The sequence below is a fragment of the Corvus moneduloides genome, chromosome 3 (genome assembly GCF_009650955.1).
Source record: "Corvus moneduloides isolate bCorMon1 chromosome 3, bCorMon1.pri, whole genome shotgun sequence".
In the NCBI taxonomy this organism is placed as follows: domain Eukaryota; kingdom Metazoa; phylum Chordata; class Aves; order Passeriformes; family Corvidae; genus Corvus; species Corvus moneduloides.
Genome location: NC_045478.1, coordinates 52093713 through 52117102, shown reverse-complemented (window position 1 = coordinate 52117102; position 23390 = coordinate 52093713). Strand labels below are relative to the sequence as shown.

Here is a 23390-nt window from a genome sequence, read left to right as displayed (position 1 = left end):
TCTCTTGCACTAAGGAAGCCCAGCTCCAAATGCAGAACTGCAGATGTCTCACCAGATCTGAGAGGAAAGGATCACCTCTTCTGACATGCCAGCAACACTGTTCCTAACACAACCTGGGAGACTGTTGGCCTTTGTTGTAGGCTGGCTCAAGGTCAGCTTGGCACCATGATTCCCAGAGCATTTTCAAAACTCACCTGAACACAAGCATTCCCTTTCCTTCTCAGCATCCAGGCATCACCACAACACACCCTGACTTCCCCCTGCTCCACAGCAGGACTGGCAGGAGGCCCAGCACAGCTTGTGGCTCAGGACTGACTCAGCAGCAGGGAGAGGAAGCAAGCTTTTTAGTAGCCAGGAACAAGTTTAGCAAGTTCCCAGAACTATCAAAGAAATCCTTTTACAGTAAATGCTTTACTGTGGAAGTTTTCATAACAGCATCTAAGAAGTTGGAAGTGATAGATGAAAAATTTGCCCAGTTCTTACACTACGGAAAGCAATTAAAGAAGAGCACAAAAAATACAACATTTAAAGTTCTCTATTTCCCCAGAGTGGTGTAGCAACGTAAATCAGGCTACAATCGCCCCAGCCAAACCTCCAAAATACTGATGTATCACCATAGCCTGTAGAAAGATTATAGTTTTTTATTGATTTATTGTTTTACAGATTCAGCTTTCAATAATAAACTTCAATAAATCGATTCCCTAATCATAAAAACTCATTTTACACATTATGTACAGGTACCCAAACATGTCACAGCAATACCACAGACCTTCACACAGAACAAGCTGGGGAGAGGCGCTAAGGGCAAGGACGTACATTCAGAGATCAAGTCGTGGATATGCACAGTGCTTTTGGCACACCTCACTGAAGATTGCCCACACAGGGACAGTAAAATAATCCCAACTAAGTGATAACGTGGATTAGTTCAACTACATTAATTCCAGGAGGAACACTTAATTCACAATTAAACTAGCCATCAGAAGAGATTTAAGTTGAATCAAATGCAGCTGAACTAATCATTTTAGTTTTATTAAGCAACCCCCTATAGACAAACCCTAGGCATTGAGATCTGTCTCCAATATTAAACACATCTTTTTAGCTGAGAGATGCAGAAGTTTGAGGACTGAGGGAACTCAGGTATGAGAAGTATTCTTTGGCAGTTTGATACAAATATAAAAAATACATTACTTTTGAGGGCTAAACTAAGCTTTTCCCATTACTGCCAGCACCAGAACTGCTTCAGTGACACAGTAACACTTACATATCATAACGTAAACACAACCTTGCATTTAATGAAACAAAATTCGTATTACAGATAAACATCAATACTCCAGATACCCTTCAACAGGCTACCCACTCCCCACAAAGAAGTTGAACTTAACACTCAGTGAGAAAACTTGCCCACGTCAATGACAGAGCCCAGGAAACATTGCACAACTGTTCACCTTCTCTGCAATACAGGACCTGGCACACACAAGAGGCCAGTCTACAAAGTGTACTCTGAGTATTCCAGCTCCTATGGAAAGCTATTTGATGTCAAAACCCTCAGTTAATTTATTGAATATCCCTTTCTCTTTTATGAGATAAAGTAGACCACAGGTCTCTTTCTGTAACTGCAATCTAACCTTAGTATGATGAAAAATTGCAGCTAAGAGTTTATGCAATCTGCTTTATAACATTACATCAAGCAACAACAAGTTAAAATACACCATTTCACAATGAGGCAGACATTCATTTAAAATCTGGCAATTCCCTTTTAAAAACAGTTGTTTTCCCTTCTAGTGACTATGATTTGGCTATCCCAAAGGAGATAAAGCCAGGCTCATTTTGGAGAGTGGGGGGGAAGGGGAAACAGGAAACACTTCCAGAATGAAGCATTCAACAGTTCTGCAGCCTGCAGGGCAGAAGGCTGCAGTATTAATGTTTGTCTCCAGTAATACAGATCTAAAGATATTGCTTTGTCCAAATGCAGCCATAAGCTTGCCATTTTAAACTGCTTCCAGCAATAGGAATGTAACTCAAACAGGGCATTCCACCATGAAGACCATTTAGCCAGTATCTCTACTTAGTTATCTCAGTGCTGAAATACTGTAGTACAGCTTCACTGCATCTTCCTTCTTGTCCACTTCAGACTCCCGTTCAAACTTCTAATGCTCAGTCCAGAACAAATACAAATAATAAAAGGCTTAAGCAGACTCCCTTGCTGGGCACACAATTACAAGCAGCAAATGACACTTAGCCATGGAAGTTGGCCCAGCCCATTTTCAAATCTTTCAGCAAATGATGCCAGAGCCTTATTCTGCTTGTTTGCTTGAGTGAGCATGTTATGGGGAAAACAGGTATACAAACAATACATAGTACTGTTTATCCTTATTCCCAATGGAAAACTGACCTGATGCTGAGAGATGTTGCATTCACTCAGGACTGCAGGAATACTTTCATTCCACCACTTAAAAAAAAAACCACTGGATAGAGCAACACGGACTGCCTAATCCACTTACCACAGAAGCTTCCATCCCTTTTTATGGAATCTTCTCAGTATTTCTAGAACGTGACAGAACGTGACACCTACAGCTGGCTTAGTCATCCCAGCCAAGCTGCAGTCTTTATTTTCAGTTAACAAAACCAACCTCTCTAGAATTCACATATTATATAGTAAATATATCTGAAGATAAACCATTAGCTCTGAAATGCCTGAGCATGAAGAATTAAGAAGAAACAAAGATGGGAGTTCCTTCTTGGTTTTAAGGATCTCCAGGGCATAGAAGTCCTATTTACATTGTCCTGTAGATTTCACAAGACTTAATTCTTGCACATCCATTTTGACACTTGAATGTCAAAGTGAGGCAATTCAGCTTTGTTTTTTAGTAACTGTCTGTCTTTTTCAAAGATCAATCTGTGAATTGTCCTCCCCACAGATTCTCAGGCATTCACACAGACTCTCTAGAAAGGTAAGACACTTTATTGAATTTTTTTGATAAATTAAGAAAGGACTATGAACCAGACTTATGGGTCACAGGTGCTTGTAAACAGACATCAATTCCTTCCCACAGAAAGCCTGACTCCATGCACTCAGCCCGAAGTCACTTTCCCCAGCGTTGCTCACAGGCTGCATAGTGATGGAGGGCAGAGAAAAAGTCTTCATAGCTGATGTTTAGGTGGGAAGGCAAAGAACTGAGAAAGCAATTTAGAAACATTAAAATAAGCTTTTATAAACATCACACTATTCATACAGCCACTCAGTAACATCACTAAAAGCAAGCTATTGTCTGAGTAACCCTGTGAAGTTGTTCTCAACATAGTTATTGTCACTCATCTATAGTAACTAAACCAGTCACCCTCTAAAACCAAAGCCTCCCATTAGAGCACACAGGGCCCTTCAAATCAGTGAAAAGCTGGAGCAGCACAGGTGTGCCTACACATTTCAAGGTGCTATAAATGCACTCAGATTTAAGAAGTTCAGCAAATCTGGTCAGTTCAGTTATTGCTAAAATTGAAAAGTAATCCATAGGTGTGATCTCCTTATATTATCCCATTTCCCTTGCATCCTAAATTTCCCTGTCAGAAATCTGAAAGCCACAGAAAATCAACACTGATGTAAGGAACACTGTCAAATAGGACTGGACCACAGACTAGGTGGTGACAGAAGTTGTTCCTTAAACCTGAGGCATGAAACCTGCTGTTGCCTAGTCAAGGCTAAAAAACCAACAGTGAATGTTTTGACAGGTTTCATTTAATAATTTTAAATGCCCTCAAATCAATCTCCAGACACTTGTTCAGCTGGATCTCTTCTTTTGGGCAGTTCCATAAACTACGTCATAAAGACTCGTTTGGCTAGATATTATTATTCCAGTGTGTTTCACAACATTTATAAGCAACTCACATGATTTCTGTCAGTCTGATGTGCCATGGAAGGAATCCTAACGTGCTGTCCACAGGACCAAACTTCAAGACTAAATCAGGATCAGGAAATCCATTTGTACCTGTAATAACAAGTTACATTAGGTTTTATTAACTTCATCAGAGGATTTGTTTTAGTTCTAAACCCTAAGGCATCTGCTTTTTCACTAAATGCTTTTTTTTTTTTTTTTAAATGAAGGTCCCAAGGACAAGTTAACAATTAAAAGCCCAAGAGGACAGACTGGTCTTGCAACACCTGAATGACCAACTCAGCAAAAGCAGTCACTGCAGGCCCAGCTGGAGTGTTATTTTTACATCAGGTAGTTTTCAAAGACTTTGGACAGAAGTTACAGGAACAGTTACATTGTTTTGAGTCACAGCAAACCTTAACAATGCTGTTTAATCTGACTTGTTCTAGTTTTGTCTTGGCAAACTCGATTTTAGTAGCACAGAACATGCTGTACCCTGACTCTACCTACTATAGTCCTTACTTAAACTATGTGGAGCTGCTGTCAAGTAGAGTAAAAGGACTATTAACACCAAAAAAAAAAGCTTAAGGAGGTTTCACTGAAGCACACCTTGGTATTACAGACCATCAAGAAAAAAAACACCCTGTTAGATGACTTGTCTCTTTCTCAGTATGGGACTAGAGAAATTTTAGAACCAACTCACTATGAAATTTCAAGCAGACTGCTGCAGCTGACATCTTTCTGGTTAGAGGAAGAACAAGGCAATATTTCTTTTTGTGTTACTACGTGGACAACCTGACCCATTGCAGGGCAGAGCTAGATAGTACTGATGAACTTCACTAATAAGAGTGCCTGCACTCTTACTACCGATACCTTTAAACCCCAGGCAGCCATTTCTTTCATGACAGCATGCTATTCATCTTCAGAGGCTGAAGACAATTAGTGACCAAACGCCACTGCCTCTGTCTCCCTTCCATATACTTCCGCAATGCCTAAGCTACTCCAGGCTAAAATTGACAGACAGGAAATAGGCTTAGAATGAGCAGCCTGAGTCCAGCTTTCCCTGCTAATTCTAGCATGTTGATTAGAGCAACATGTGAAAACCAGCAGAGCACCCCAAGGGGACCCAAGAAACTAAACTGCTCCTCTTGCACCTACCTAGCTCATCTGAAAAGCATTCCAGCAGTCATAATTCTGTTTTGCTATAATGCTGCAATTAGTCATGATTATTGTAGGCTATTTCTTGTCACCCCTTCCATTACCCACTAATTCTTCAAGTTAAATGCAAGAATGCTTATACTGGGTAATGACTACCTTTAGCAGATAAAGTTTAATACAGCCTACTTGCTCCAAACTTCAGATGTTATTTCTCAATTCTTTCCTCATTTGCTTAAAAAAACCCCACCACTAAAAAAACCAGTCAAGAGCCTTTTACAATTTTCAGATTAGTTGTAGAGGAACTTAACTTCAGGAATAACAGAAAAGGAAACTAAGGTCACATTTAGCTCCGCCCAGGTTTTGAAACTGAAGCTAGAGATTTTTCAAAAAGTTCACATCCTCCCTCCCCACTGAATCATCACAACAGTCATCCTTTTACCAGAGGTAAAGAAGCTATTTTCCCAAGCATGTGCATTTCTAAGGAAGGATGAAATTTTTAGATAGGAGTATCTTGTGCCACAGTCCAAATCTTATCTCAAAGTCAAGAAAAAAATTGCAAAGCAAAAGCCACTTATGTGTTCAGAAGCTAGCATGTTAGTATGAAAGAGCTTTGCAGGGAAGCAGTGAATACTTAGAAGTGGGACTCTGGAGGAAGTGCAGCTTTACTCATAGGCTGATTCAATAGCTGAGTACTCCTCAGCTGGTACAGCAGCAGGATCTTCAACACTGCAATGGCTTTTCAAACAGGAAAAGACCTTCAGAGAGCCCAGTTAATGCTAACATTTCCTTCTGGTTCCTATCTGAACAAAAATGAAAATGCACACTGTAGTATTACTGTCAGAACAGCCTACTAAAAACCACAGTACTGTGCCTTCCACTCTGCATCCATTTCTCTACCTAAATGTATCAGCGCTACAGATAATTTACATGTGGAAGCTCCCTCAGAACTGCTAGAGTTACAGCAGTCAAGTTTAGCACACACAAGATAGAAGGATTTGGGAGCAGACTTTAAAAAACCAAAGAGGCCAAAAGACTTGCACACTCAAAGGATGGGAATCTGGCAACATCCCAACTAGGCAAGGAGTTCTGTGAGGGGAACATGAAGGAATTTTAGACCTGATAACTCTACCTTTCTCTTTTCCACATAGATTTTACAGGGCAACTTGAGTAGCCTTAATTGGTAGTCATGTTCTTTGCTGGAAGGCAGACAGACAGCAAGTAGAGACAATATTAAAATGCAGCTGGCACCTACTTTTCTGAAAACAAGCTGATTAGCTGAGGCATTGCTCAGAAGAAAGTACTCTTACACTGCAGAAAACTCAAGCTGTAAGAATTAAGTGCATGACTGAATTAAGAACAAGAAAAGCCACATGACAAGCTAGAACCATACCATTTTAGGACTAGGCTTCAATAACTGCACCCTAAACATGAACAAAAAGTTTAAAAACTACATTAACAGGTATTTAAATCAAAATGTGAAACCCCAGAGATTTACATAAGGCACTATGAATGCAAACCCTAAAAATAAAACTACTCAAGTATTGCTTTTCAGAACACACTCTCAAATCAGTAATGCACAGATGCTTACATTCAATACTGTTCCATTAAAAATGCACACAAACGAAATTTGCCTACAAGTAAAACAACATTTCAAAAGCTGCTGCTAAATAAGTCATGAAAGAATACTTCACCTCCAACAATGTCCTAAACATTAAATAAACAAATTACTAAGTAGGACTAGTTACAGATACTAGCCTTAGTTATTAGCCACATACATTAAGTGGCCTGTTTCAAAGTTCATAGTTTTGACAGATTAGATTTCTCTTCCTGTGCTCAGCTAGCATTTAATACTTCAAAAATAAATCTGCTAATTTTAAGACTGGACCTAATACCTTTAATATACCCAGACAGAAGATGCCCAACAAGTTTGAAAAGCTCCAGTTAAACATCACTGGCCAAAATACACACACGGGTAACAGTTGTCACCGGTTCTCCATTAGTGACTGTTCTGAAGAAGTGATTGTTAATTTTCTTTAATTGCCTTTGGGGTATAACAGAATAGACGTCCTAAGTTCTTCTTCAGGTGCCTTATTAAAATACACTTAATTCCACTACAGGAGGATGCTAACAGGGATGGAATTCAGTTAGAAGTGACCAAACTGCCATGGAAGTCCATTCACAGAACAATTCAGCTGACCACCCACACGAAAAAGAAGAAATCACTCTCTAAAGTCCAATTAATGGGAACCACAGTACAATAAAGTGCCTAAAGGCATCCAAGTTCAAGTGTGCAATCTGAAACCTGAACCCTGCCAAGCTAATTACAGATGCAATTAACATGCACAGATCACCTAGGCAAGCTGAGCAACTCATTATAGCTCCATAGTACCACTGGAAAAGTGGATACTAATTCTAAACTACTTCTCCCCAGTGTGATATTAGGGCAGTCCTGCCCTTTTCATAGCTATTTCATGGAGCCACACATCTCAGTGCAGAGTCAGTAATCTGTATGAATTAGTAATGATGATAACTAAGCTAGTGTGGGTTATACAGCAGCAAGAGAACAGCAAGTGCTCTATCATTTGCACTCAGGGTGGTAGTCAGGCAGCAGGAACAGCTTAAATCGCTGTAACCAGATCTGGAAAAGACTCTGCCCACCCACGTTTGCAGCCTGCAACTTGCGGGAAGTTAACCTAAGTTAGAATAGCCTAGTTTTAGGTGATCCCAACGGTACTTTTTTTAAAAAGCTCATTGCAGAACATACCAGAGAGGCTGTAAACTCTGAAAAGCCAAAACTCTACAATTTAGCTTAATATTTATGCTAAAGAATTTTTTCTGCTTAAAGAAGCAGCTCAAAAGGCAATAAACCAGTAAGAAATTTTTAACAGAAGCCTAAAAGCAATAATCATAACTTACTTTGATAGACTAAGCATCGAGATGCATGCATTCCAAGCTACAAATATACTAGAAACTAAATTGTTATGAATTGAGTACTCTTTCCCCTCCCTCCCACAGACCATATTATACTTACTACTTAATAAGTTGTCTAACATATTCACATCCAGGTCTGAATGTGTTCTTTGCTGCTGTGCTACCAACTGACAGAAGTTCTGAGCAGCTTTGACTATGTCTGCTTTTCCATCTTCCGGAGACAGCACCTTCAATGTAGATTGGCAATTTAAAACTGAAAGTACAAAACATAGTTTAAAAGCAACAGAAACAGAAATTGTTTTGTATGTGCTTTAGATAGTCATAGATACAGTTGAAAGTAACTTGTAGTTTACTTCATATATTACAACTAGCCACAGATATACCTCATCTATCTCTTAGAGAAGTGGGTAAGAGTTTCCTGGATTTGCTGTATTACTAAAACACAAGCTTAAGACAACTACTCAGAGAAGCCTTGTGAGAAGGGGTTTAATTCAGTCTTGAAATGTAGTTTTCCAGGAAATTTGGATTGGTTCTTACACTGTCAGGCAAAGCACTGAGAGGAAAGGTACTTGGATAGTAACTTAAGTGGTTCAGGGAAAGGAAAGAAAAAACCCCAACAAACTAACTTCTACCCTAGAAGAGGAAGGTGTTTTTAACAGCGACTGTGTACATTCAGGTGACACAATGATTAAGCTGTGCCAAGATCTCTTTCTCTGTGGGAGTGTAGTTGGCTTCAGACCCTCTGTAGCTTCAGCTCCAGAATCCCAGTGGTCGGCCCCAAGTCTCACCAGGCACCTTCTGCCAGAGGCTCCAGGACAGACCCTTGTTCCCGGCTGCAGAGTAGAGCACGTTCTTCACCTCTGGTCCTGTCCTGACTGGGCCAAGGGCTACGGCGTGAGCAATTTCCTGTTTGATCTGGGCGAAGGCTTGCTGCTGTTCAGGGCCCCAGTGGAAATCATTCTTCTTGCGGGTAACCAGGTAGAGAGGACTCACGATCTGGCTGTACTCGGGAATGTGCATCCTCCAGAAACCTATGGTGCCTAGGAAAGCTTGTGTTTCCTTCTTGCTGGTCGGCGGAGACATTGCTGTGATCTTATTGATGACCTCAGTGGGAATCTGACGTCATCCATCTTGCCACTTTACTCCCAGGAACTGGATCTCTTGAGCAGGTCCCTTGGAGGCATGGCACCCCTGAGAGAATAGTCTGACAATGGGACTCATTTCAAGAGCAGGCTTATTAACACCTGGGCTAGAGAACATGGCATAGAGTGGGTGTACCACATCCCTTACTATGCACCAGCAGCTGGGAAGGTTGAGCAGTGTAATGGACTGCTTAAAACCACCCTGAAGGCACTGGGCAGGGGACTTTCAAAAACTGGGAGGTGCATTTAACAAGAGCCACCTGGTTAGTTAACACTCGACGCTCCACCAGCTGAGCAGGCCCTGCCCAATCCGAACCCCTACAAACAACAGATGGAGATAAGGTTCCAGTGGTGCACATGAGAGGTATGCTTGGAAAAACTGTTTGGGTTAATTCTGCCTCGAGCAAAGACAAACCCATCCGTGGGGTCGTTTTTGCTCAGGGACCAGGTTGCACCTGGTGGGTGATGCAAAAGGATGGAGAGACCCGATGCTTACCTCAAGGGGACCTTGTTTTAGGGTGAACTACCCATGGCTCTGTACTTGTATCAGTATCAGCATGTATATTTGTATATAATTTGGGTGATGCATGTATTTATATGGTTAAAACGGTTAAGTTTCATGTAACATGTTAGTATGGGAAAAATTCAGGGTGGATAATGTTGGGGTTTTAGGAGTTCTCCTGGGGTTTTTTTTCTGTTAAAGGAATTTTCCCCACACATGTTGCCAGGGGGACAAATTACTGGGTGCTTAAGGAAAACAAAGGACCTGGCCACAGGTGGAGGGGTGCATCTCTTTCACCTAGGTTTGTGGGCAGTCGGTCCCGGCGTTTGGACAGAGAGGGAGGCTGCTTCTTTGGCTGCCTTCCTTCTACCAGAGAAACCCCAGGGGTTCCCAAGCCCACCCTCCCTGCCCCGCTGGGAGCCGGCCTGCAGCAGCCCTGCCCCCGCTGTTGCTCTGAGCCTTCACTACTCTGTGGCCCTGCTTGACCTGCCCGCCCAGACCTCCGGGGGGTTTTCCACCGCTGCTCTGCAGTTTGGATACATCACGTCTGCCACCCGGGATTTGTGCTTGTCCCTGCCGTTCCAGCCTGCTGTTCCAGTCTGCTGTTCCCGAGGGTCCGGCCGGACACCGTGATCGGCTGCCCAGGGGTTTGTGAAGCTTTTTTGTTCCATCCCTCCCGGGATCCCAGGGCACCGGTGCCGCGTGCTCCCCGAGCTCGCTCCGGAGCGCCCCCTGCAGCCGCGGGGGAACCATCGCACCTGCCCTGCTCACCGGGAGCCGCCAGCGCCCCTGCCGGCTGCGAGCGGAACTGCACCCGAGGGGAAAGGGCCCGACAGCCGAGAAGGCTGGGACTGGGTTTGTGATTGTTTGCTGTTACTGCCATAGTTATTGCTGTTTGTTTGACTGGTTATACACATATAGATATATAATAGTAAAGAACTGTTATTCCTGTTTCCTACATCTTTGCCTAAAAGCCCTTGATTTCAAAATTATAATAACTCGGAGGGAAGGGGGTTGCACCTGCCATTCCAAGGGAGACTCCTGCCTTCCTTAGCAGACACCTGTCTTTCAAACCAAGACAGTGTTTTTAACAGTGACTGTGTACATTCAGGTGACACAATGATTAAGCGGGGGGCCTCCCTCAATCTCATCACAGCATCTTGATGCAAGAGTTACAATAAGGATCTAAGATTGCTACATTGAAGCTAGGAACAACAGTCCAGAATTCACCTATTCATCTGTAATTATGTCTGTGAATTAAGAGGACATTTCACAACAATAATTATCTTAATGTCTACACTGTTGAGACGCAAGAGTCTTCTGACACTATATGACTTGCATCATTGTCAGTTCTGGTAAGGTACCTCAGAAGTAAACTTGCCAAAGAAGCTGAAGGCCACAGATGGTGCACTATAGCTGGCTTGAAGTTAAGTGGGTTAAATACCAAAGTGTCAACACTTTAGACTGATACCAAACTTATGACAGCTATAACCAGATACTTAAAAATAACATTTCTTTAAACTGCAGAACCTGACTGCAAAGGACCACACAGCACAGTCAAGATTCCTAAGAACACCTAAAAACCCCTCAGTTCATCTATCCAAAGCCACCATGATGAAAATAATTGTTCCTTGATATTGCTTGATTTGCAAATTTGCATCAAACCTATGTTGAATATTTAACAGTATCTCTAAATGGAATACACGTAATTTTGTTTTTCAGAAGAAGTGAAAAATTGCAGGTAATAGTAAACTGCATAGATGTCAGTTTGTTGAGTTGAAAATATGAAGCATCTGATCTGACTGTGAAGCAAAATTCTTCTAATTGAAGAATGAAAAATTTAAAAAGAGAACAGAAAACACCTCTGCTTTTCAGTGTCCAGCACAAAAGGTTCCTGAGATTTAAACACACTCTTTCCATCGGCAAGTCTGAGAAGTCTTTCAGTAGTTTGTTTGGTGTGAACGTAAATATCCCAACTTAAGTAAGTGTAGCTAAGTATGCTGGAGTTTAAGCCATTAATAGCCTGTCTACCCCATTTTCTGCTGGTTATTTCAACCTTCACAGGAAGAAATAGCATGAAACCTAGGTTCTTCTACATAAATGCTAGCATCGTAGGCTAAGTTGTTCATAAGGCAAGTTCATGCTACAACAATTAAGTTTATACCAGAAAACTGGCACAAAGGAGTTTGGTATCCTGTCAGCTCTCATAGGGGGAGCAAAATCTGCAAGCAGCATTTTAAATGCAGCTAAATGTACTACAGCTTGTGCAGTCTTTTTGTAAGTCTTTGAACTATCCTGGTCTTAAAACCTAATGGTTGTTTAGGTATTATGAGACCTATTTAAATATCATGAGTTCTAGTTAGGAGAGCTGTATCAGCCCATCCCTTTAAGACAAAGGCCTGATTTAAGTACATGCCAGTGATTTACTTTATTTTGAACACAATTCTAGCATTTGTCTTAGGCAGCAGAAGAGTAAATAAGTACTTATAGCAGATACTACTGTATAAGGAACATCAACCTTGAAACATACTCCTGCTTTCCATACCTATATACATGCAAAAGCTATCACTGCCAAACTTTTTTTTTTTTTTTTAACTTGTGCCCTTTACCTTCCTGATGGCACTATACCTTGCTATGACAACCAGCAGTCTTGCTCTTTCCCCTCTTCCTTCCCACTTTGAGGTGTATGTTTGGAAAGATGGACACACACACATTGTTAACTTGACATCAGTCCCCTTACACTTTAGCGCTTTTTCAACTCTCAGCAAAAGAATTAATTTCATTGAAACAGTGGGGAGTTGAGGTACACTGATGCATTGAAAGGGTCATGTCACAACAGTCGGTCTGAAGGAAAGATCAGGCCATCCAGTAATGATTACTACAGCAAGGAGAGAGCAATGTTTTCCTGTTAGTTTAGAACAAATAAGCACAGTGGAAGTTTAATACTAGCCCAGGAAGGTTGCATGTTTTCTGATAATAATTTCTTAATGAAGAAAAAGGTCACTGTACATAGGAATATGTTTAAGTAAAAGCAGAGTTATGATTGATATACAGCTATTTAGAGGCATACCAAGCCCCTCTTGTAGTTCATCTTACCTTGACCAGTTTTGTCTTGATTTGCAAATTTCACGGTGTACTTGGAGACATCTAGTCCCAAGAGTTCTTGCTGCTGTTTTAAAATTTCATCCATCAATCTTGAATTATTCCTCTTGAAAATACCTTTAAAAAAAAAGTTGCATGTCAGCGAACTCCTAACTGACACTAAGCAGGAAGAAAAAATTAGTCAGTGCCAATTTCAGACTGGAATTCACAAGTTCGGGTAAGAATTCAAAGCAAGTGCTACTGCACATGACTAATCTGAGTGACCTTGGGAAATCAACTCATGTGCTTTTGTTCTCCTTACACCCAGCCTGACTTAAGTAGCAAGTTGCAATTGCGTAAGGGATAGCTTAAGACTTACTTCATTGTCCTTAGTATGCTAGAAATAGAGAAAGCAATAATCAGCACAGAATGACCAAGTCAGATTAACACCAAATTTCTTCAATGTCCATGTTGCTTAAGTCTGCTACATCAGTAAGGCTGCAGGCTAACAAAGCAAGTCACCACTAAATCAGCATTTCAGGTCTCAGTAACTGTCCACTCTTATGCCATCCAATAACATGGATTTCCCAATGAGAGAATTTCACAAGCTGTATATTCCAAGGAGTTCATGCAGTCCCTAAGGCCTTTTTACACTTAAATATTTAAGGCAGACACATTTTGAATGCAGGAAATTACAAAAGCTTGCTTCAAACATACTTGGGTTCCTGTACTAAAATAAATTGTAGCTTTTGAGAAACATAACTCAATTATTTCAAATTAAAAGCCACAGTAAAAACTAAATGTTATAGTTTAAGTATTTACAATCCAAAAGCACGGCTAGGCATATTCAATCAGGAACTGGATAATGCTTTTATCACGTGGTGTTCAGAGGTTTTTACTCATCTTCATTCAGAAACCTTATGTCAAACACTTTTGTTGACCAGTCTAAAAAGGCCCATGCACTACTCTTACAAGACAATGTAAGACATGCAATCTTATGATCAGTCTTAAGATTCAGCACCGCAACCTAATTGTAGGATCTGGAACTGCTACAACAGTTCCCACATTGGCCAAACAGTGTATAAGCACCAGATTAAGACCATAATACACTAGGAGTTAGTTTGCAATATGAAGTGATACAGTGCATTTATTTAATATGCTAGCCTTTAGGCCTAATGAATTAGTATTTTTCTACAGGCTTCATCGGATGTTTTAATACGTGGCAAAGTATCTATTTTTCCTCTCATCCTGGATACTTCTGGTACAAAAAACCCCCTATTTCATTATAGAAGTGTTAGTGATGTTTGTAACTGATTTCACATGTTTACAGAAAAGCAAGTTGTGGTAAGGCACAAACCTCTACAGAAAAAAAAGCATGTTAGAATACTTTCACTAAGTTTAAACTAAAGTTAAATTGTTGCTCTTCGTGCTCCCGCTTTCTAGTGTATACTTACACACAACAGAAATTGAGAATGCTGCTTTAAATAATACTGTTTGACACAACTCTGCTTGGCTTGGTCTGTTTCATGCTGGGGTTAGCACAGATTGTCTTCCTGACACCCAAGGTCAGCAGTGCAGCCACTGTGATCGCTAATCCTGCACCGTCTTCAAGGAAGATCTGTACAGGGCTGCATGTGCCTCACCTCTAAGAGTCACCTGACTTCCATACACTTTTAAAGAAATAAAACTATGTTCAATATCCAGACAAACATGTGACATAATTAGGAAAGGCTCCCAATCTGGGAAATCAGCTGCTGCTCTTTGTCCCCTTCCCCACTCAACATTAATGATATCAAATCCTTTCTCACAAGAAGTTTTTGCCTTGTCCTGCCAAAGACTGGAAGAACTCATTTAAGACTCCACACCCCAGCTCTAAAGTAAATTAGGACATTGAGGACAACAGGTAGAAGAACTGACCAAGGTGTTCGCTTCTCAGTAAAAAGAGACATCAGATAATGGACTTGGTCCAGCTCCAAAATGAAGGCCCTTAACACACTCAACAGGTACAGAAGACTTGCTAAATAAATGTGTTCTTAAGATTTATCTGAGTATCACTCTTCTATTCTGCTCATTTATCTCACCCACCCCCTCAGTTGTTCAAACCTGGTGACTGCATGACTCCTGGAATAGTGGTTTAACAAACAGGAAGCAACTGTAGTTGTACCATGTAGTTGCAGTATGCCTTCCTTGGAAAGGCCTCCACACCTAAATTCCCATTGATCCATCAACCTTGACATATACGCAGTTTTCCTGAAGAGAAGATCCTGAAGCACAGCAGAAGGTAGTAAAAATTCAAACTAAACCAGATTTTAATTAAAAACCAAGAGCATTTGGGAATATTCCTTCAACATTTTGTCTCTCAGTCAGTGCACAAGAGACTTATGAATGCACATCACTGCAAACACAGTCCTGCCAAATGCAATGTTCATAGGCCAAATTCACATCTGACTTCAAGAATTTTACATGGTTGTGACTCAGCTATATGCTCCTTTCCCTTACAGTATCTCAAAACCCCATTTATCTACAAGGCTCATTTTTTTTTAAACTTTGGAAATGTACACAAGTTAGTTCTGGGAGATGCTGTTGCTTAATTTAAACATGACAAATACAGCAAACAAGTGCATGAGTAGACCAACTCAGTAACAGAATTATAGTGTTCGTACGTAGTGAAATTTAACTCTTGATTTACTGCTACCCTCCAATTTTGTTCACAGTCCTCCACACAAGCTGAAAGCAAGTCCATAATATGATTTTAACATTACAAAAAAATAATGTTTGACAAAGGGCTACTAAATTTTAGCAATACAACAGCCGTTTGCTGTTATATGAAAAAAAAATTTGGCACTACTGTTTCTAAGATGGAACACAAACATGAAATTGTCACTATTATTTCTCACCACAAGATTTTCTGGTTTTGAAAAGCAGAGACACTGGTTCAGTCAGAACTCTGGAACCTTTACAAATGTGTAAGTTCCTGCAAATGAAGTGTTCTAAGAATTACATGTATTTAAGCACTAAAATTCCCAAAGCAAAACAGTATAAAACTCCTGGTCTTGGTTTGTTTAACTACTGAGAACTTGTGAGCTGTTTTCAGGGATAATACTTGTTTTCACAACACAAGCTGCAAACATGCTGTTGGTCATTTGTTTCTGTTAGAGCTGAGGCAAACCAGAAGCATTTTAGCTTCCCACAGTAGTCCTCCATTACACAGGTCCTTTCCAGGGCACACACCTTTTGCTCAGATTTACAGCAGGTACAAGCCATGCCCCTTTGCTTGCAACCGTGGTGTTGCAACATTTTAGGGTTAGATACTGACAAATGAAGTTTGTAATTAAGAGGCTGCAAGTTCAGCAGGTGTAAAAGTAACAAGAATTGTGAAAAGGAAGTAAAAAACTGGCACAGAGAAACACCAGGTGAGGTCAACCATTTGTTTGTCTGACTAGACCACCACAGTCACCAACTGTTAATGCCTTGATGGCATCTCAAAGTTCAACACTCTCAACTGCCCTGCTTTTTAAAGCAGCAGCAACTGGTAAAGCACAGAAAGAGTTAGCTCTTCCTTGCAAGGGAACACCTTGCCAAAGTGGAGCCTAGTAAAGAACATATCTCCACAACATTTCAGTTATTTGCTTTCTCAACTCCTTTACAGTGCTGACAAGGAAAGAGTTATCAAGAATTATAATTGTTATCAGGTAATAATCTGTTTAAAGCATTAAAGTATTAACATTTTGAGAAATATCAAATTGTAAGCCACTTCAAAGAACGCATATGAAAGAAATTGTTTTAATACTTGAACAACTTTTGCCTACATCCTGTTGGATCATGCTGGTTGAAAACGGAGGAAAGCATGGCCATTACACCGGACCTCACAGGATACGGAATGCTAGAAAAAAATATCTTGTTTATTCCAAGAGTCCAGGAAAAAAATTAATTCAAGTTTGAATGTAGCTGAAGTCACTTAAATTTCAGTCAGATAAAGGTCACTTAAGATAGTGCCAACCAAACAAAGAACTTGAGTTAGAACTTCAAAGGTGACCATTCCTCACTCATTTCTTCTTGGAGGAATATTCTGCACTAAGAGAATAGGAGCTTATCAGCAATTTAGATAAAAGATACGTCTTCCGTACTTCCCATTCCTTTAAGGAGATTACCTTCTACAGATTAGTGTTATCCCTTTTAATAAATGTGGTCTGAGAACTCCTCTCAACTTGACACCAAAATGCAATTGTTGAATGTGAAATTTCACCTGGGTGAAGGTCCACAGCAGGTGCCATGTGATACTGGTATCTCACAAGTGTTCCACTGACATAGAACTGCAACATATTTATCTTGCTCAGTGAAATGAACACGCTGCACACTCAGAAAATTTTATGGATTGATCAAATCAGTTAAACTACCAAACAATCTAGAAGAGACTATAAGCCTGTGTTTGGGGCTAATGAAATAATTTATTTTGCATACTGGAGTACTCTATCCTTTCAAAGAATTTCTAAGACAAAACTGGCCAGAAGCAAAGCAGTTCACTGGAAAGCTAAACCCAGGATGAATAAACTCAAGTTTTCAATATAGTCACACTACGGGCTTTAAGAAACCTTCAACCTGAACCGTCTACCTAGAAGTCCAAAGTACCCAAATGCCAAGATTCAGCAAACTCCCAAAAAAGCACTCTAGATTTGTCCTAAACTATATCAGGAAAGCTTCACTTATGGACAGAAGTAACACTCAAGCAAGCTCTCCCAAATGGCAAAACAATTACCAAAAGAAAGTTAAAGTATATATCACCAGTCAAAAGCTTCCGCTCCCCAGAAGATATTGTAAATGCTATTATATTATTGCATTACCAATGCTTTCTGACTGCAACAAGGCTGCAGTATTTCCTCAGAGATAAGGTCTTGACCAGCATGGCTGGATTTCTACCAAGTAATAGGACTGGCAATACAGAAGGCAACAGAAATAAATTCTTGATCAAAAGCCCGAAATTTTAGTTTGCATTATTTAACCCAGGTTTGCACAGTAGCATTAAGTTTATTATGACTTTATCATGCTGCACATCAATGAAAATTGGGAGAAAGGGCTTCCACACACCAGGGGCACTAAAGCCAGGCCACCTTGGGCCTCCAAACATGCTGAGGCAACAGAGAATGTCTCAGTTCTGAGCCCTGTGCAACTCCAGACAGGTTGCCTTTAAAGTTACTGGTGCAGCTGCTGTAACAAAACAGTGTCAGCTGGAACACACCTACTTACTCTGACTCTGAAGAACACCTACCTGTTCTGACCCTACATGAAATACCTTCTATTTAGCAGTTTTGTAAAAAATATAGTCATGCACTCCTATAAACAAATAAACAGCTTATCTAGCACATCTTTAAAGAACTTCATGCTTCCCTTTCCTCCTACAGAAGGGGCAATTAAGGACATATTTTGAATTTAATCCTTCTGCAGGAAACTGACCCACTGTTTCTTGCAGAGAAGGCAACCATGGAAGACCACACTTGTAAACAAGGTTTCCTGTTGCAAACAAAAGAATCTCAGTACTACAGATATGTAGTGAAGGAAAAGAAACAAATTAACATATACCTCACCCCATTTAACACTGATCCAGAGCACTCATAATTGGTTTTCCTTCTCCACACAGCCAGCACCAGTGGGAACTTTGACAAACCAAGTGTTGGTACAATTGTACGAACACAGAACCTTACAGAAGCAGCTCAGCAGTCCAAAAGCACCACTCACCATCTGAGAAGATGAAAACAAGTGCACACTGTAATTAAGGGTCACGCTCTGCTACTGATAACAACAAGCTGTACCTGACTTTATTCACCTTCACTATTATCAGTGTTAGTGCTGAGGATTCCAGACTCCATCACCACTGAGCACCAGATTTAGCAACAGCTGCAACATCCTACTTAATGACAAGTCTATCTGGAAATGGAAATATCCTCAATCAAGGCACCCCAAGGAGCTTAGCACCAAAAGGAAGGCAGCATATGTGCTATTACCAGCAGTAAGCATACACTAGAGCTGTATGAATGACTACTTGCTTGCTCTCTGAAGCTGAAGTCAGTTTTAAAAGCTCAGCTGTGCACAAAGCAGTTGTAGCTGCTATCCTGGACAATCCACTGAACACCTGTGAAGAACATGATGTGTAATGGCAGGCTGTTCTCATCAACCCTGAAAGTTTGGCAAAAGCCACAGATTTAAAACATTTTAGTTGCTCTGCCTTCTTCAATTTTGCTCCAACAAATTGGAAATCAAGCTAGCAAATAAACTAACATATTCTGGTATCAGAGGACCAATAAGAGAACTACTGAAAAGTATGTTTTGAAATCATGAGATTATAGCTGTATTTCCAGATCTCAGAGGTAACAGCAAAACCTTTTAACATGTAACTTTAGAATGAAAAATTAAAATCCACATTCATCACACAACCTGCACTCAGTACAACAAAAACAACCAAACTAAACAAAAGAAAAAAATTCCCAACACCGAAACAAAAAATAATATCATCCCAACACAGAACAGAAGTGAGCAATTTACACATGTAACTTTAGAATGAATGAAACAATACATGGAAACAGCAGCAAATAACCCAAGATTTTTTTTCTGACCTGCTCGCAACAACAATTGTTCTGCAAGGTAATTTCAGCTCTTCAGGGGACAAAGCCTTATAATTTCTGGTCATCTTATTTACAGTCTTGTAATAGTCAGTCTTAAATCTGAATGAATTTCAACACGTGCTGGAGAAGCAGTAGTAGCTTCTCAAAAAATAACATTTCAGACATCGCTACAGCTCTGGCTCCTTCCTGTGAGACAGGAGCTCAGCAGCAGTGGCTACCTAAGCATTGGCTGGTGCCTTATCCCTCCTCAGTGCTGCACAGGGAACAAGATGAAAACCAAGACGACCAAGAAACATGATTCTCAGCTTGATCTGTATCTCAGTTCAGTTGTCAAATGTGTAATTTGTGGAGCACAGTGCTGGAATCTAAAAAGGAACTAAGCACATACGTAACACACTAGGCAATACTGCCCACAGCTTATTTAAGGTTTGACACAAGTTAAAGATCCTGTACAATAAAAATGTCTCTCCAAGCTATGAGAGAAACTCTCTCTCTTCCTTGGTACTAGTGTTTGCTCTGCAGCATTTCACCTGGTTGAATGCTTTTCAAGTTGGGAGTAAAAACTGTCAACATACAAACAACTTTTCAGAAGGTGCTGTTCTCTGTGTGCTTGAGATGTTATGCAAATACTTCATATCATTCTTTGACTTCCAAATGAGGAAGTGTTCTCCCTCTGAAACACAACATAATCAAGTTCCACAACAGCCCTGTACAGATGGCCAGTTTAAACTTCTAAGTGACTGGTATTAAGCCCAGTTTCTTATAATGATCTTAGAGAATTTAGTGAAAGTGAAGTCTTTTGAGTCTTTTATCACATAGGAAGGCTCAACCATGAAACAGAACTATAAATAGCAATGGTTTAAAACAAAGCGAACAATTTTTAAAAATCACCAATGCCTATGCTCAAGGAAAGGCCTGCATACCTCATATGCCTTTGCACACTTGATGACAAAAGACTTCACCTACTTATGTGGGATGCACTGCTGAACATTTCCTGAAAGAGCACTAAAAGACAACTGTACCTCTAACCTGGCATAAGTTTACAGAGTTCACCTAACTTGCATGACACCTCTAAACAGCCATTGGAAGTGGCTCAAAACAAGTTAAATCCTGGTGTCCAACAGTCTCACCCCTGACAGATCTCAAGAGCACAGGGATCTTCAGCATGAAGTTTTTTTCCTCTGCAGAAGACAGAAACAGGATACAGTCCGCCTCATGTATTGTTAGCCCTTCTGAGTTGACAGCTTGTCCAATACAAGTTAGAGATCACCTCTCAATAGCTGGACAGAAAGCTTCACCTAAGAATATCTTGAATATGCTAGTTTTAGCTCCCCACTAGGAAGGGAGAGGTATGAGGAAGACAGACTTGTTCCATGATTTCCTCACAGTATGTGAAATCCAAACTCTGAGCTTATCCTTATGATAATAGGTGACGTGGAATCAACATATCTGCAAGAGCCAGAGTCCAATGGTCTTACACCTGAGACCTAGTAATAAATAAAATCACACAGCAGATATGAAAAAACAGAGCTTTCAGAAGCACAGGCTCAGAGTTAACTCAAATGCCAAGCAGCACCAAATGCAGACCACATAATTTAATTTTACAATACAGACAGCACACAGGACATACATGCTTACGTTTAACTACTTGTCCATCCTGTTTCTTCACATAAGAGTACTTGAAAAGAGATGGCTACTTTCATTCATCCACTTCTCGAGGTTCAGACCTAGCTCATAAACAGCACTCATAAGAGCAGGTAGCCTAGCGCTCTTCCCTACTAACAGTCCGTGCCCTGCACTTTCAGATGCCAGCAGTTCCTGTCAGCCCAGGGCTGAGGACAAGGCTCTACAAAACAGGCAGGACCGCGTCTGCCCGACACAGGAGCTAGGCCAGAAGAGCACTGGGGCCATTCCCCAGGCTCCCCGGGGCCAGCTCTGCAGCGGCAAACAGCTGCAGGGGATGGGAAAGGAGCTGCCAGCAGAGAGGCTGGCACCGGACTCGGGAAGACCCCAGGACAGGGCGGCCCCCCGGCTCCACGCCAGGAGGCGCTCCCAGGGCGGGCACCGCCCGGGGCCGGGACTTGGGGCACGCCGGCCACTGCTCACCGTTATGGTCGTAGACGCTGACGTAGGAGATGCCCACGGCCATGCACCACACGACCAGGCTGGCCATGTCCGCGTAGCTCGGCTCCTCCTCGGTCACCACCAGCCCCACGTGCACCGGCAGCTTCCGCAGGGCGCGCCCGTCCGCGCGCCACCGCTGCCGTCCGCGCGCCGCCCCGCCGTGCGCGGGTCCCCGCCGCCGCCAGGCCGCGCGCGCCTCGCGGAACCCGAGCGCGCGGGCGGCGGGCGCCAGAAGCGCGCAAGAGGTGGCGGCGGCGGCGGCCGCGCGGCCGCGCAAGCACGCGAGAAGCGCGCGCTGCAGACAGAGCAAGGCGCGCACCAGCGCGTGCAGCGCGCGCCACGCCAGGCCGCCCGCCCCGCTCATGGGACCGACCGACAGGAGCGCGCGGGGGAGCCTCAGCCGCTGCGCGCCGCCCGTCTCGCCATCCCCTCACGGAGCCCGCGTCCCCCGACCGGCAACCGCCAACGCCGCCATCTTCCCGCCGCCCCGCCTGATCTTTCACCTCTCAACCCGCCACACGCGAGCCGCTCGTTGGCCGCCGCGCGGGCTGACGTCACTTCCGCCCGCGGAGCGCGAATGACGTGGCCTGTAGGGAAGGGGAGGGCGGGGCCAGGGCAGGAGGCGGGGCTGGGAACGGCCGGGTCGGGCCGGCCCTGCGGGAGGGGCGGGGTCAGGGCGGGGCCGCTCCCCCTGGCGGCCGCTGCTGGCGACGGCCCCGCAGTGCCGGGGGCGGGAGGGAAGGCGCCGGGGCGGGGCCGGGGGCGGGGCGTGACCTCTCCCCGCTCGTGTCTGGCTCCGGGGCTCCAGACCTCTGCCCGCAAGGCTGCCGAACCTGCGGGCTGTTTCAGGGACCGATCTCCAAGATTCTCCCTCTGTCCCATCCCAGCCTTGGTCTTCCTAGCGTCGGCAGCGCCTTGTTCACGCTGGTGTAGGAAGCAGGGGTGGGGAGAGGAAGCATCTGAATGCCACAGAAGCAGCCGGGCCTCACGGGTGTTTTTCCTGAACTGGAGGTTGCACTCTCAGAGCGCGCTGCAAATGCTCACCGGGCGGTTCCCCAGAGCGGGCTCGGGAAACGGGGATAGCGCAGCCCCGGAACCGCACCGAGACACCGAGGCCTCGGGGCTGCACACCCCGATTTACAGTCTCCCACAAAAGCTGCGGCTCCCAGGCTTTTCCTGCCTTGGCTTGTAGCGGCCCACAGGTCCGAAGATGGAAACACCGCTGCAGGTGGAAGATTAAGTAAGAGCTAATGCCTGCCCGATGCTGTCAGACTGACGGGTGGACTGAGATGCCACGGAGATGTTTAAAGCACTATATTAAAAGAATCTGCCAATATAAAATTGAATGAAGAATTCTGTATCACGAAAATATTTCTCTTGCTCAGAAAATAACTACTTCCCAGGCTTCTAATACAGACCAGCATTAGCCAGCAGAAACAACACAGTCGAACTGCAAGGAAGGCTTGTGCTGTTTCATAAATATCTAAATCTTTAGCTACCAAAGATTTGAGTGACTGACCATAGAATCATAGAATCATTAAGGTTGGAAACGACCTCTAAGATCATCAGCTCCCACTGTTAACTCAGCACTGCCAAGTCCATGGCTTAACTATGTTCTTAAGCGCCACATCCGCAACTTTTGAACATGTCCGCGGTGATGATTCCACCACTTCCCTGGGAAGTCTGTGCCAATGCTTGACAACGCTTTCCATGAAGAAATTTCTCACGATATCCAATTTAAACCTCCCCTGGTGCAGCCTGAGGCCATCTCCTCCGGTCCTATCACTTGTCACGTGGGAGAAGAAACTGACCCGAGTCTTGCTACCGCCTCCTTTCAGGCAGTTGAAGAGAGTGATCAGCTCCCCCTGGAACCTCCTCCGGGCTAAAGAACCTCGGCTCCTTCAGCTACTCCTCACAGGACTCATTCCCTAGGCCCTTCACCAGCTCCACTGCCCTTCTCTGGACA

At 42.8% G+C, this 23390-nt stretch overlaps 1 protein-coding gene across 1 annotated transcript; it reads right to left on the bottom strand.

Moving 5' to 3' along the window:
• Nucleotides 1-623: 623 nt before the first annotated feature.
• NUS1 (NUS1 dehydrodolichyl diphosphate synthase subunit) lies at nucleotides 624-21946 on the bottom strand. Its single transcript, XM_032101555.1, has 5 exons — nucleotides 21407-21946; nucleotides 12699-12821; nucleotides 8059-8211; nucleotides 3884-3983; nucleotides 624-3174 (listed from the first exon to the last, which is right to left on the bottom strand). The coding sequence occupies exons 1-5, from the start codon at nucleotides 21786-21788 to the stop codon at nucleotides 3084-3086; spliced, it is 849 nt and encodes a 282-aa protein (XP_031957446.1). The 5' UTR covers nucleotides 21789-21946; the 3' UTR covers nucleotides 624-3083.
• Nucleotides 21947-23390: the final 1444 nt, after the last annotated feature.